The sequence below is a fragment of the Xiphias gladius genome, chromosome 9 (assembly GCF_016859285.1).
Source record: "Xiphias gladius isolate SHS-SW01 ecotype Sanya breed wild chromosome 9, ASM1685928v1, whole genome shotgun sequence".
Taxonomy (NCBI): Eukaryota; Metazoa; Chordata; class Actinopteri; order Istiophoriformes; family Xiphiidae; genus Xiphias; species Xiphias gladius.
Window position 1 is genome coordinate 19,926,994 of NC_053408.1, and position 14,465 is coordinate 19,941,458.

General features: G+C 44.2%; 1 protein-coding gene across 6 annotated transcripts in view; it reads right to left on the minus strand.

The window, feature by feature from the left end:
- Nucleotides 1-14,465, minus strand: part of myocd (myocardin) — a 29,321-nt gene that overhangs the window by 6,943 nt on the left and 7,913 nt on the right. For 4 of the 6 annotated variants that reach the window (XM_040135543.1, XM_040135541.1, XM_040135540.1 and 1 more), the window contains exons 3-8: nt 9,675-9,830; nt 5,770-5,954; nt 3,645-3,749; nt 3,197-3,519; nt 1,515-1,671; nt 888-1,421 (exon numbers count right to left, since the gene is read on the minus strand). In XM_040135543.1, coding sequence (XP_039991477.1) covers nt 888-1,421; nt 1,515-1,671; nt 3,197-3,519; nt 3,645-3,749; nt 5,770-5,954; nt 9,675-9,830 — 1,460 coding nt within the window. The remainder of the gene's footprint in view (nt 1-887; nt 1,422-1,514; nt 1,672-3,196; nt 3,520-3,644; nt 3,750-5,769; nt 5,955-9,674; nt 9,831-14,465) is intronic. The other 2 variants (XM_040135544.1, XM_040135542.1) reach the window with 1 other exon arrangement.

Genomic DNA, 14,465 nt, shown 5'->3' on the forward strand with positions numbered 1-14,465 from the left:
CATGTTTACGTTGATTCCGAAAAATACAGGATGTTCAAACATAGTCATATTTGTTTTAATGCATGGCAAAACCATGAGTGTGATATGTTATTTCTCCTTAAGGATGCCTTAAGCCTGGCAAAATCCAACCAATGGAATTGAGTCAGTGATTACAATCAGCTGTGATAAGCCCCTCTTGAGAGACCATGACGTGTTGGCGCCTTCACGCTGAGTAAGCCTTTCTCACAGAAGACATTCTGACGTGTCACAGAGGGAAAAGCACAGGTGTAAATAATAGTTCCAGGGTGGCGGCATTGTGCTGGTTGGCTCACTGTCACGGTTCACACTAAATGGATCTCAGCCCTCTTTAGCGGTATTAGTAATACCTGTGCTCTTCCTAGCGTGACAACGCCAGCTGTCTGCCGTAGAAAGACCTACGGCCCTTTCTTACAGCAGATATCATGCCTTGTCTCTGTAGGAAAGAAAGTCATTATCTATTCCCGCGCTTTCGCTGCTGCTGACGTCACAATACAGTATGTGCGGTTAGACAGACCTACAAGGCAGGATTTCGTTTCATTCCAAAAGTGTACATCCTATGGTAGATAAGGAGCTTCAGCCATGAATAGCCTGTTGTAATCAGTAACTCAATTCTGATTACAAAAATTTCATGTCATGCAGGACTCGTCACTATGCTACCTGAACATTTATATGAGGACAGAGGCATACGCTGCTGTTTAGTGATTTCACATTATATGAGTTCTGGGCAATGAAGTCATTCAAACTACTGCGTTCAAAAGCTGTTTGAAGCTCAAAAAATATGTTTGTCCTCGTTCTGATATTTTACTGTCATTTAAATCTTGAACCTTTAAAGAGGATTACTGCAGCCTGATACACTGATTGTCACCCACCTGTCTCTGCTCCTGGTGCAGCTTCCACGTCAGCTCCTCAATCACCTTCTGCTTTTCCACCAGCATTTTATCTTTTTCAGCTTCCAGGCCGTCCATACCTCCTCCCTCCCCTGCCCTCTGTCCTCCACTGCCCTGGTTGCCTCCTCCCAGGCCGTCCTCCATGCTGAGCCGGGCCGGGGACGGCTGCAGGGCGAACTGTGTTGGCGAGGACATGGGCACGTCGCTGAAGCTGTCGGGGAGCGATCCGCTGAGGGACAGCTCCGAGGAGGCCGGAGAGATGGGAGGGGTGGAAGAGGTGCTGGGATAAGGGTAGTAGCCGCCCTGCGACAGGGCGCTGGAGGAGGACGGGGACTGATACGAGGACAGGGACCCTGTGGGTGTGACGGGGAAGGTCACTGTGGTGATGTCGGAGGAGCCCGAGGGCGAGGAGCTGGCGTTGGAGTCCTTAAAAGGCCGGAGTCGCTCGATGAGGGCGGTCTTGGTACCTGAGACAGGCATGCCGCGAATACGCAGGTGCTGCCTGAGCTCCGATACCTTACAGAGAAAAAAAACAGAGATGGGCTTGGATGGGGTATTTCATGTACAGGGAATCTTGTTGATCTGAATTTCATTTCCATTAGCACCTACTTTTAGGTCATCTAGATTGGCTGGCAGGGGCCCAGGTTTGACCGGTGAGATGTTACTTTGGTGTGGATATGTGTTCTTGACTGGAGAGGGGGAGTTGCTGTTGGCTGTGCTGGACGTACCACTGGAGCTACAGGCTGATATCTGCTCACTGGATCCTCTAGAATGAGACAGTTGAAGTGGATTAGTCACTTAAAGCAACACACAGTTCAAATATAAATAAACTCTGTCTTCATTTTTAATAGGGCACCATTTATAAAGGGTTTACAGATGTAAATCATGGTTAATAAATCTTTTACCAATGCTTTATAGATAAGCCTTTAATAAGAACAAGTTTTAGGTGACCAGGGTTTAGAAAATCCAGCTCAAATGCATCTGTTCACCCACATTCTCCTGGAGAGCACCTGGAAACGAATCTATTTACCAACTCATTAAAGCTGCTAGAATGATTATTTTTATATTCACAACGGATGAAATGACTGCACGTAATGTGAAAGGAGTGGCTTGTATTGAAAAACCCACAGAGAACTGTAACCAAACACTGTATTCCTCAGCTTTACAGTCTGTCTTTCAGCTCACTGCCGTAGCTTTACAGCCCACAACTTAACTGTTTGGTCCTGTTCCGCTGCTCTCATCAGCGGCATCTCCACACACACACACCAGACAGCGTTTTTCAGTGGAAAAGCCCTAGAGCCGCTGTCCACTAACTGCCCAGCACCAAACGGCAGACACACACAGATAGAGACTAGCTGATGGATATGGTGGAGCATTTGGCGGCTAAGGCGCCAGATATTTGTCTCGGGCCTTGGAGCTAAACAGAGCCAAAAGAGAGGGAATATTGGACTTATGTTAATCAGATGGCCAGAGACATGACTCCAAATGAATGACAATGTTTGCTAACATGTTCACTATATCAAAACAATGTCATATGTCAGTGTTGTGTCTACAGCTTGTTTCTGCCGCCCTTATGTGGCCAAGATCAGTTAGTGCAGATTTAACTGTTAACCCTTCGTTGATAACTTCTCAGGGTCTACTTGCCAACTTGTTCGGAGCTTTCTAACTGTATAACACGGCGTTCATCAGCATTGGCTTTTAAATCAACATGGAAGTGCTCAGAATAATGGAAAGTCTAAGCATTAACAGCCCATGACACCTGAGCAGACTGTGATACGGTCAAAAGGTCCAGAGCAAGCTAGTAAGTGGACCTTGACTTGGAATTTGTTTGTCTGGTAGTTATAGTAAATATAAGTGGGTCTATCTGCTTAATCAGTCACAAATTCTGAATATTACAGGCCCACAAAGCATTAGCAAATATATTTATTTATTAAATCCTTTGTAATTGGTGCCTTATTAAAAAAGTGGTATCATAAACTCCTAGGTTGTAGTTAAGATTTATTTACTTTGAACGTTAAAGTTCAAGCTCAAGAACAGTTGTTTGACTTAAGGTCCTCTTACAAGTTTTTTCTCTAGAGCTTTTAGTTCATCACGGGTCTTCATCAGCAAATGAAGTTTGCTCTGTAGTCGTGGAGTTGTTGAGTTACGAAGTATGGACCTAAGAAAACTCCCTGCATTGATGACGACTGCAGCAGTACGCAGGTGAAAGCTCCAGAGCTAGTGAGTGAATCTTGAGTTAAGATTATTTGCTCCGATTAAACCACTGTCGTTTGTCCATGAGTGTAACTTACTTCTGGGTCTGGGCCGGTGGGTGAGGGTGGTAGCTGAAAGCGGGCTGCCTCTGCTGAGCCTGGGCCTGTGTCTGCGGAGTGTGTGTGTGCTGCTGTGACTGCTGCGTCTGTGAATGTGTGTGAGAGTGTTTCTGCTGGCTGAGGATCTGCAGCTGCAGGAAGAGCTGCTGCTGCTGCAGGAGTCGGGCGTAGGCTGAGTCCATGGGGGGAGGGGACTTCTCTGCCTTCTGGTCCGGAGGAATGTACTGGTGGTACTTGAGCTTCTTGACTTTGGGCTTCACATCTTTGGGTTTCTTGTGTCGGTTCTTGTCTGACGTCTTGGACTGTTCAGAGTAAAGAAGGTGAGACAGTGTGAGCTCGCAAGCTGATGGTCTTAACCAGGCAGGTGCAAATGGTTTAAATGTGTTAAAGTCAAGTAAAGATGAGGGTTGTATAAGAGTTTGCTGACCTTGACAATAGCAGGAACAGGGATGGGGGGAGTAGCCTGGCTGTTGTTGGCGCCAGGCAGCCCTTCATCCTGGCTTTGATCAGGTGGGTCTCTGGTTGCACACCCCTGTTCACAAATATAAACGAGAAATATGATGTTCTGGTCTGACTATCAGAAAGTCCCTGGTGGCTAAAGTCCTCTCTGTATCCATCCAGAGCAACTCCAACGGACCAACCTCTCAAATTTGGATCTTTTTAAGCTGGGCCGCTGGATGGACAACACAAGCCATTTGGATATGGTTCATGTCTGATTAAAAGTGGACTTTTTTGGCAAGTAATTCTATAAACATTAAATACAATAAAATTAGATATATCTCTTGATTCAAGCCTGCCTTTTGGCAAATTCAGTTGATTAGACCTGATTTACAAAGGCATACAATAAGGTCCCATGACGTCCAAGGAACATTCTGTAGACTGGTGCCTTGAGCTAAACACTAACATTGGCACTAACATTGGCATGCTAACATGCTCACAATGAAAATGTTAACAAGCTGATGCCATATTAGATTAGTTGCTTATTACCGCTTAATACAACATACAGTTTTGTGTCATTCGTTTTTCAGGCATTTGGTCGCAATTTTGAGGGACTCATCCTTTAGTATTTCAATTCTATGCTACTTTAGTTTTCTGCTCCACTACAGTTCCGAGGGGAATATTGTGCCTTTTCCACTACATCGATCTGACAGCTAAAGTTACCAGTTACTTTGCAGACATAGATTTCATGATGAGAATATAAAATACAGTGCATGTTTATACTGTAAATGAAACCAGCTGGCAGTATATAAGATAGCACAAAACTAACTTCACGGCAGCCGCTGCAACATTAAAATATTTACAAGTCAATGCATCAGTATTAATACTTGTTTTCATCACTGCCTGTTAGGGAAGATGAATGGCAATCCATCCAACAGTTTGATATTTGACAAGACATTTCGATGCAAATCAAGACATGTAAATGCAAAGTCAGGGGATCACCAGGTCAGTGGGACTGACAGGAACCGTGAATGCCTGAACCAAATTTCACGGCAATCCGTCCAATATTTGCCAGCTATGTCAGTCTGGACCCACGGGGTGGGCTCACCAACAGAAGTACTCCACTAGCCAGAGAACTACAACTGAAAACTTTTGTGGATCAAAACCAGGGATTGAAAAAATGACTCATTGTTTGAGGATACATCATCTTCAGCTTCAACTGCATGTACGGAATACAGGGAAGACACAACAATGTTGCACATTGAGAGTACAGTTCCCTACCCTTTCTACTTCCTCGGTAGAGGGGTCTGTTTAGAGGCTTACTCTCACTCCAACAGGTTTATCCATCATGTCGTTTTATAAAATCCCCTCCCACTGACAAATGCCTTGTGGCAAACGATACTAAACAATAGGATCACAGTATTGTAAAATAAAAGTGAACAGAAATCTACCAATTGATTTCATTTGTTTGAATATTTTATTGACTCTGGTGACAGTGTTTTTGCTATTGTTGCCCTAGATTTAATGTATTTTCGGTCTGATGGTATCTGTTTTATACTAATTTCTCCTTCAGGATTACAAAGTTGAAATGACGAGGTGTCGAGGCTGCTTGCAAGACACTCCGTTTGTAATGCAAATGGAATAATTATCCCCGAAAATGCACAAGTAATGATGTTTCCTCCGAGAAGTGTTCCAGAAAGCTCTAAACAGTCGTCTCAAACTGACACGACACAGAGAGAGTTAAGGATTTAGTTGGAACATTTCAGAGGCACAAGTTTCGTGGATATAAACAACCCTGTTCTGGCATGAGTTTCAATCAAGTGACGGTTGCTGATGGTGACCGTTGGAATGAGGTCATCATGACTAAAAGGTAAGCACTCAGGAAATAAAGGCAGCTGCGCCGGCAGGATGGCTGGGCGTGCAGGAATGTGACACCTGCCTAGTTCAAGCCAGCCCAACGGTCAGCGGAGAAAACTGAGAAGGCGGCAGGGGGCGGTGCACTTCATTCTGCCACCACAGGGGGGCAGAACAACCAAAGCCGTGGCAACAACTACTGGAGGTGCAACAAAACAGGAGGCAAAGAGCGATTGAGGGAAGAGAACGGGCATTTTTACCTGTCGAGAGCTGGTGAGGGCGGGTGAGGACGAGGAGGAGGGCGTACTGCCCACAGCCTCGGATGAAGGGCAGGCTGAGCCCTGTGACTCATCACTGTGGTGCTGCTCTGGAGACAGACTCTCACTGCTGCTGTCCTCCTCAAAGGCGTAAGAGTCATCCTGCTTAGGGAACTTACCATGGTTTACTGTAAGAAGAGCAGAAGGAGGGGGGGGGGGGTCAGGGTGCTGGAATGCATTATTTAGGAAAATTGTGTGTTGGTTTTGTGTGTGTGTGTGTGTGTGTGTGTGTGTGTGTGTGTGTGTGTGTGTGTGTGTGTGTGTGTGTGTGTGTGTATATTTTTCCACAGATTTGGCATCATTTCCATCGTTAAAGATAACGTTTGTACTCACTAAAGTAATTTCTGAGATCTGTGCCCAAACAGCTACAGTAAGTACGGCAGCTCAAAGTTGAACAAGGATGTCAGACTGTAAACTGATGGAAACTGGGGTCATAATTTTACCGTTCACCTTTGTTTTCTCTTACTAATAATTTGGCTAACATGGAGGTTTGTTTACAATCTGGTGATCTACTTGTGTTTCTCGCTCCATCGCAAAGGGAATCATTTCTACATACTTCCAAATGGTCCTACACTGGTACAGTTTGATTTACTCGCCAAAATGTTTCTACATTGTGTCCTTCCACTGTCCAGCTGCAGCTGCCACAATCCAGATGAGAGAAACTCCGAGCTGATAAAAATGCTGATACGCTTTATTTTTAACATAGGCTCAAAGCAATTAAGCAGCAGCAAGTGATTTGCAAACGTTTTTGTCCTGGGTTTAGCTTCTCAAGCAGTATACATGCCGGTTGTGGTTGTATGCGGCCTGAGAGGAAGATCAGCAGATGTAACATTGGGCTGAAAAAAAGTACTTCCACCTCCTCTGTGTGTCATTTTGAGAAGGAAAACCAAAAATCATCATCTGCTGAACATCAATTAAAGATACATTCGTAACGCCCAGTGATCTCTGTAGCGATGACTGAAATGCATCATAAGTATCAGGTCTGGAGGTCACGAAAGCTAAAGGAAGTATACGGTTGGTGTATTAATAATAATAATAATATGCACGTATTTTTTGCATTATATTACCTATTATTGAAAGCACAATAACCACGGAAAGGGTAAATAGGGGACTAAATGTTTGAATTCGTTAATAGGCATCTTAGATGCACATTGCAAACTGCTGCACGCTCTATATAATGTATGTTCCCTATGTGACCAGTGCTATTCACACACTGCCTGTCTATCACTGACACCTAGTACCACACTCAACCCGGAGGTGTTACGCTGTGTGGGTGAGACACTGACACCGGCACTTTACCTCCACCACGCTCCCAATTGGCTGGGCAGATAGCGAACGCAGCTTTGATTGGCGGAGCTAAGAGCAGCTATCTAACAGGGCCGAAGGGACAGAGCCAGGGAAGGGAGGTGGTAAAGGTTGGTGTGTGTGTGTGTGTGTGTGTGTGTGTGTGTGTGTGTGTGTGTGTGTGTAGAGGTATAAGATTCTCTTTTTGTATCCAAACACGTGACAGCCAGGAACAGACCCTGGTTTCAATCACAGCACCAGGCCCTTTCTGTGCAACTCAGTGACCTCACAATACACACAAACACACACAGACACACACTGACAGAGCTTAACACACAGCTTAGTGCACAGCATTGTCCTAAATGCCATTTCCTCCCACCTGTTCACATTTAACTCCTTCCCTTTCGGCAGTCACACGCACCAACAAATACACTCTGACATATAGTGCTACGTACAGTCCAGTACACGCTCTTTCCATGAGTCTTTAAGTCAATTTGATGTCATCAGGAGATTGAGGTGGCAGAATTACAGGAAATCTGCGAGCTGTGTACACTTCCGCTTTTCAAGTGGCTGGTGTAAAAGTTACAGCGGGTCACATAGTTTCCAAAATTACCGGGCAGAGGTTGAAACAATCGTTGGGAGTGTTGTGGAAGGGGATATAGAGCTTTAAGGTGAGGGGTTAATGCTGCGAGCGAGGGGAACGCAACAGCCTGGTCCCGTCATGCAGCTCTGTAGGTGGCTCACTGGAGCCGCGGCGGCCAGAGACAAAACAGGAGAGGAGGTGGGTAAAAACATACGCACAGGTACGCGCGCACATACGCACAAAGATACGGTCAAACCCAAATACACATCTCCACTTCTAAAGAAAAAGGGTGGACCCAAATACAGCTGCTGTTCATCTCAATAAGTGGCGCTCCCCTCCTCCTGCAGAGGTAGTATAAACCAGCTGACCACAGCCCGCCAGCTCCTTTACGCAACATGTTTACTCGAAGCTCAGGCGGGCAAACATAAAACGGCTAAAACACCAGACTCGACACCACCACTTACCCTGCCAAGAATGCTATAGAGAGAGTGAATAACACGTTGGGGACTGGAAGACAAGCAGTGCAAGGTCAGAGCGACACAGTGGGACGACCAAAGCCCGACGCCTTATACAGCACTAAAACAATGGAGTGCCTAAGCATGCATGCTGTACGTTTCCTTAAATCAAAGGTGGAGATGGAGGTCTCAAAAGAGCTCCCCAAACACTTGAGTCCACAATATGCATTCGTAAATACTCATGTCAAAGCAGCTTATTCTTTATTTTATTCATTTTTTTTTTTTGAAGAAAATTTGCCTATTCTGTGCCACAATGACAACATTTTTGGAGATCCAGACTGATGACAAGTAAGGAATAAACATGTTATTCTAAAAATGTAAATAACATTCTTTGTGTGAGTAGTACAAATTCATATTTTCCCCTGCCGATAAATTCAAATCACATAGAGAGAGAACAACGGGACAGTGGTGGTTTGAGAATGAGTCCAGTAGAAGTTGAGTAATTGCTTATTAATATTAATACATCTTGTATGAATGTTGATTAGAGTAGATCAGCGATGAGCTATTGAAAAAACACAACAAACCTGGGTTGGCAGGTTGACAAACACCCCCAGTTTTTCCTTTTTATTTAGTTATTAATGTTGGTCCATAATGAAATGTTCCTGGGATTTTTCACTTTCTAAAGCACCATCTATTCTGTATTATTACAATTCATTAATACAGGCTTGATAATCCATCAAGTCTGCAGTTGTAAATGTTAAGTTCTTAATACAGTACATGGGTTTGGTCCAAGTAAGTGATCAAGTGGTCCACCCACTCGAAGGGATCCCGAAGTTGTTCTCAGTAATGTCTTATCACAGATTTATAGAGCTAAAGTTTTAGCTTGAAACTCTAGATATAGCTGGAAAAAGACATGCACTTCCTGGTTTTATTATTGTGCCCAGTTTCGGCCTTTTCCCCTGACAGACTGACTTGCGATGAGTGTCATGACATCGACAGTCGGGAAGCAAGGACATTGGGGGGCCACTGGTGGGAAAATCAGATGTAGCCTCTGTCATTTATTTGCATTAAACCTTTTGAACTAACACTCAGGCTGAATGGAATGTCCACGTCATGCTATTGTCACAAAGCTTTTCTGTGGTGGAGGAACATAATGTTCATAAAAGATCTATCATAAACATTCAACTTTTAGTTGTTGCTTGTTTGACAAAAAGATGTGACTGTGTTGAAGTCCAGCAGTGCAGTCATTAAAGTGCATGCTTGTTTGAGTAGATTGCAATATCCAACAGAGTGCTTTGTACAGCTTAGTAAATGACTTGAACAATGGTTGTTAATACACACACACACACACACACACACACACACACACACACACAGTCAGGAGGGAAGCGTGCACTCTGTTCACTTAAAACAAACTCTAACGCTAAACTTCACTACAAAACACACAACTGTGGAGTCTCGCAGGCTGAGATGCAGCAGGTGTTAAAGGTGTGTCACACTACATGGCGGCTTCGCTCTGCTGATACCTGTCAGTGTGTCGGCAGAGTCTAGGGGAATGATATTCTTTTGGACCAGCTCCAGGGGCCCCGGCCTGAGAGCCAGCTTCTCATTCAGGTCCTCAGCGAGCCGGGCTCGCTTTAGCCTCAGCTGGGCGTCCAGATAGGAGCCGTCTGAGGCCGGGTCTGCACAACACACAGCGGGACCACACCATCAACGACATGGGACACACCAGGGAAACACTGTGTACACATGGCAGCTGATACTGCGGTGTTGGAAAGTAACTATGTGCATTTACTCACGATCTTCATCATTTTACTCAAGTGACTGTTTTGTTTTTCATATTTATGCCGTTTTATTTGTCTGCTTCCTTACAATTCATTTTAACTCCACAACATTTACCCGACAGCTGTAGTTACTTTGTAGGTTTGAGGATTTTAAAAATGTATTTTGACAATATAAAATGCAATCTGTTGGAACACAGTAAAACGATCAAACACAAAACAATGAAATGCTGCTACCACATTAATGCATCAGTGATAATAATATTATGTAATAATACGAACAAAATAACATAACACTGACAGGGGCCATTCTACGACGTAATGAGTACTTTTACTACTTTTAGGGTTGTCCCTAAAAGTTTGAGAAAATTCTAACGTGTAATTTTTTCAAATGAATCCAGAGACAACTCACATAGTCTAATCCTAATCCTGAAATATGCTTTGGCTGTAGTCCCACTGGATTTCTGTGTATGATGCTGTTCACGACCACGTCTCATTGGCTTCGAAGGGAGTTCAGTGTTGAAGGGGACACTGCTTGGCTGCAGTGAGTGCATGGGCATTAACAGAGACTAATAACAGTGCAGTTGTTAGTCCGCCAACCACATTATCTCCTTACAACCTCGTCCACGTTTTTTTCCTGTCCTGCCATCTTTCGCTCAGTGCAAGAGTAAATTTTGCCAGGGGAAATTCGTTCTGACCATGTACCGTTAATGCGCGGTGCCTCTCCGTTGACTCATTCGAAAGACAAGCTAACATTACAAGATGGCTGCATTTTACAAAGTCACCAAAAGATGGCCAGCGAATGCCTCCTGCTGCATGGCCTGTTGCATTGAGACGTGACGCTTAGAATTGAAGCCAAACAGTTCAGTCTTGGTTTCATCAGACCAGAGAATCTTGTTTCTCACAGTCTGAGAGTCTTTTAGGTGCTTTTTTTGCAAACTCCAAGCGGCTTTCACGTGTCTTTCACCGAGGAGAGGCCTCCGTCTCACCACCCTGCCCTACAGCCCAGATCGGTGGAGGGCTGCAGTGATGGTTGCCCTTCTGGAAGTCTCCACACAGGATCTGTGGAGCTATGCCAGAGTGACCATCAGGTTTTGACCGTGTAGGAAAAGTCTTGGTCAGACTTCTTCCACTGAAGAATCATGGAGGCCACTGTGCTCTTGGGAACCTTCCGTGCAGCAGAAGTTTTTTTGTAGCCTTCCCCAGATCTGTGCCTCAACACAATCCCGTCTCTGAGCTCTGCAGGCGGTTCCTTCGACCTCATGGCCTGATTTTTGCCCTGATCCTCATTGACAGCTGTGAGACCTTATATAGGCAGGAGTGTTCCTTTACAAACCATGTCCAATCAACTGAATGTACCACAGGTGGACTCCAGTCGACATTTAGAAACATCTCAAAGATGAAGAAGAGAAGGGGTCTTATAAAATTCATTTCGATGCTTGTGTTTTTACTCCAATTCGCTCTGTTATTAATATCCTCTTTTTGATTCAAACTATTCCCTGTGATGTTTTCTGCTCCAATTACCAAAATTCCTTGTAAAATCAAGCTTATCTTTCCATATGCTGTATATCTGTATCTGTAAGAGTCCCTTCTCTTGTGGACTTTTTTTCAGCTCATCTAATTTTTTATTTCTATTTGATCATTTCATTCATCTGTGCAGTTTATCCCTGCCTCATTTAGCTGTTGTTTCCAAAAAAACATTTACATGCCTTCCATGAGCCTTCGATAATCAATATATCTGTTTTGGAGCAGCTGTAATATCGGTCCAGACGCTCCTCTACCAGTACAGTCAGACACTTTGAGTATTAGACAAATAAATGGAGTGGCTGTAATTAAAGGGCTGCAGCAGGTGAGATTTCCAGCCTTCCACAATCTCTCTCTGTTAAATCCAGTATAAATAATCAGGGCCGCAGCTAACCTGGCTTGGCCTACCATCTATCCGCAGCATTCACAAGACTTATTGCCAAGCAGTGAGGGGAGCACACCAAATCAGTTTGATTATATGAGTGCAAGAAAGATCAACAGCACTTATTTGGTCAAATATAATTTCATTCTGGCACTGTATCCTATTTCATCCCTCAGAAATATCCCACTAAAATGAATGATATTGAGCTTTGTGCTGGACAACTGGAGAGTATTACTGTCTGATGAAAAATGGCCCTGAAATGTAATGCTTCATAAGAAACCTAAAAAAATAATGCCAACATCAAAATTAACTTAAGATTAATCTCCAATATTAAGCTTTCTTAATCTCCAGATACAGCAAATATTTGGCCTAATGTCTCCTTCAAAGTAGACATCTATCTTTCTCTGTGAAACTAAGTGGAAGAGAGATAGAAGGAAGGTAGAGAAAATAGACCCACTGTATGTCACTGTGAGTGGATGAAATGAAAGACGAAAGAAAGGATGGACAAAAAATACTGAAGGAAAAAAGGAGTATTAAGCTGGGAAATGGGAATGAAACAACAAATTAAGGAAGGAAAGATCCGAGTCATGAAGAAAGTAAGGTAACTATGAGGGATGTGCTGAAAGATGTGATGAATAAAGAGATGAAGGTAGATGGTTCTTTTGTTTTGGGATAAGCTGATAGAAAATGGATGGATGGAAGGATTCAAACACCAATGTTATGCAGGTAAAAATGAGATAACAAAAAAAAGAACAGAGGAATAAACAAATGTATGATAAAACTAATGTTGCAAAATGGCAGAAAGATGGGAAAGCAAGGAAGAAGGAAGGTAATAATTACAGTAGAAATGAAAGTTGAAGTAAAAATGGAAGGATGGAGAAGCTGGATGGAAGAGAAAGAAAAAAGAAATTGGAAAAGGCCTGAGATAACAATGGAAAAAGAAAGAAAGAAACAAGAAAGAGGAAAATGAGGCTGATGTAAGAATAGAGGGAGAAAGAAAGGAAAAGGGGAAAGAAAGAAAGGAAGACAGGAGATGAAATAAGAATGGAGGATGGAAAGAAGGACAGGAAGAAAGAAAAAAGTAGTTAAGAGAGAAAAATTAGGTTGAAAGAAGGGTGGCAGATGAGGGAAAGGAACAAGGGAAGAAAAAGGGAGAACGATAGAAGAGAAGGAGGACTTTTGAGGAGTGTAGAAGCGAAGGAAGGGTGAGGGGATGTCACAAGGCAGTGAAGGCCACATAGATGGAGGGCAGCGGGTAAAGCGGGTGATCCAGTGTGCCAGCATGGGTCCAGTGTCTTTGCTCGGAGGGGAAGTGGGGAAGCATCAGCTGCCAGCCCGCAGTCACATTGGCGGGCCATTGCCGTCCACCAGCAGGATGACATCATCTTCTGTTTATAACTCAGCAGCCCCCGCTGTCTTCCACTCTCCCACCCCTCCTGTCAATGACCGGCTTGATTTAAGGCCTGATTTGACATCACACGGACACATAGAGCTTTAAGTGTGTTTAAACTGTGTAACCAAACTGCCTCGAAACGCGTTCGACCGTGGCTGCGCTGGCCCGCATGGGCTCAATGTAACATGATCCGGTGAGTCTGAAGCTGGCTTACAGACTTTTAAACATTCTGCAGCAGTATTAAAACATACGCACACTTTAAACCTATTGGAATACATATACCTGACGACTGTATCTGTCAAATGTAAACACTACACTAAGGTAAGACGTATGGTGCATTAGGCAGGGCTAATTCCCTTTGTGTTTCCATCCACTGAGGATTAAAGCACTCCTGCCGTGGAGATGAAAATGGGGTGTTTTTATGCATGAAAGCGCGCAGGAAAAAGCACAGTAAACCTGCAGCTACAGCCCTATTATCTTTATGAGGAAATATTAGATTGTATGTGTATGTGTAGAGCCAGACCTGTGGCCAGCAGGCAGACAGTGTGCTCCTATGCAGGCCACACGCCAGTCAGGCCTGAGAGCCTGGGCTGGATTCTTGAATAGCCTAATAAACACCAGATGTTCCCTGGGTAATATATACACAGACCCTGTGCCGTGTCCATCTCCCCAGCAGGAATAACACAGCCGAGCAGAGTCAGCCAGCATCTGAAGGATCACAGCTACGGCAGCACGGAGGAGGAGGAGGAGGATGCTGTGACGCCCCGAAATATATCTTATTTTTGGGGGGCAGACATAAAGGGCTGGGAGGACAGATGATGTTTTGGAGAGTGATAAGACATCTAGTGTGTGGGTGTAAGAAAGTGTGTACTAACAAGTAGAAGTCTTTGCAACCCTGTTTCATCTGCGCCACCGCCTGCAATCAAGAGATAAACAGCCAATTGAAAGTTCTTTTTTAAAAAAGCGCTGGCCAATTGTGTTTCTCCTTGCTGCCTTATCTGTGACAGACTCCTAGAGACTGATAGGGCCTCGCTGGGCCTCTGGATTCCGTTCCCCCGCACACTTACCAGCAGTTTATCTGGAGGCTGGAGCCTCTGTGAAATGGCAAACGGTGCCAGAGATATCATTCAACAAATCCCTGGCCTGTGGTCCAAGTCCCCAGTCCCCTTGTTTGTTCTTACAGACGAGTAACCAAAAAAAAAAAACCATACGCCGGCATCACTCTATGCTCCCGTGA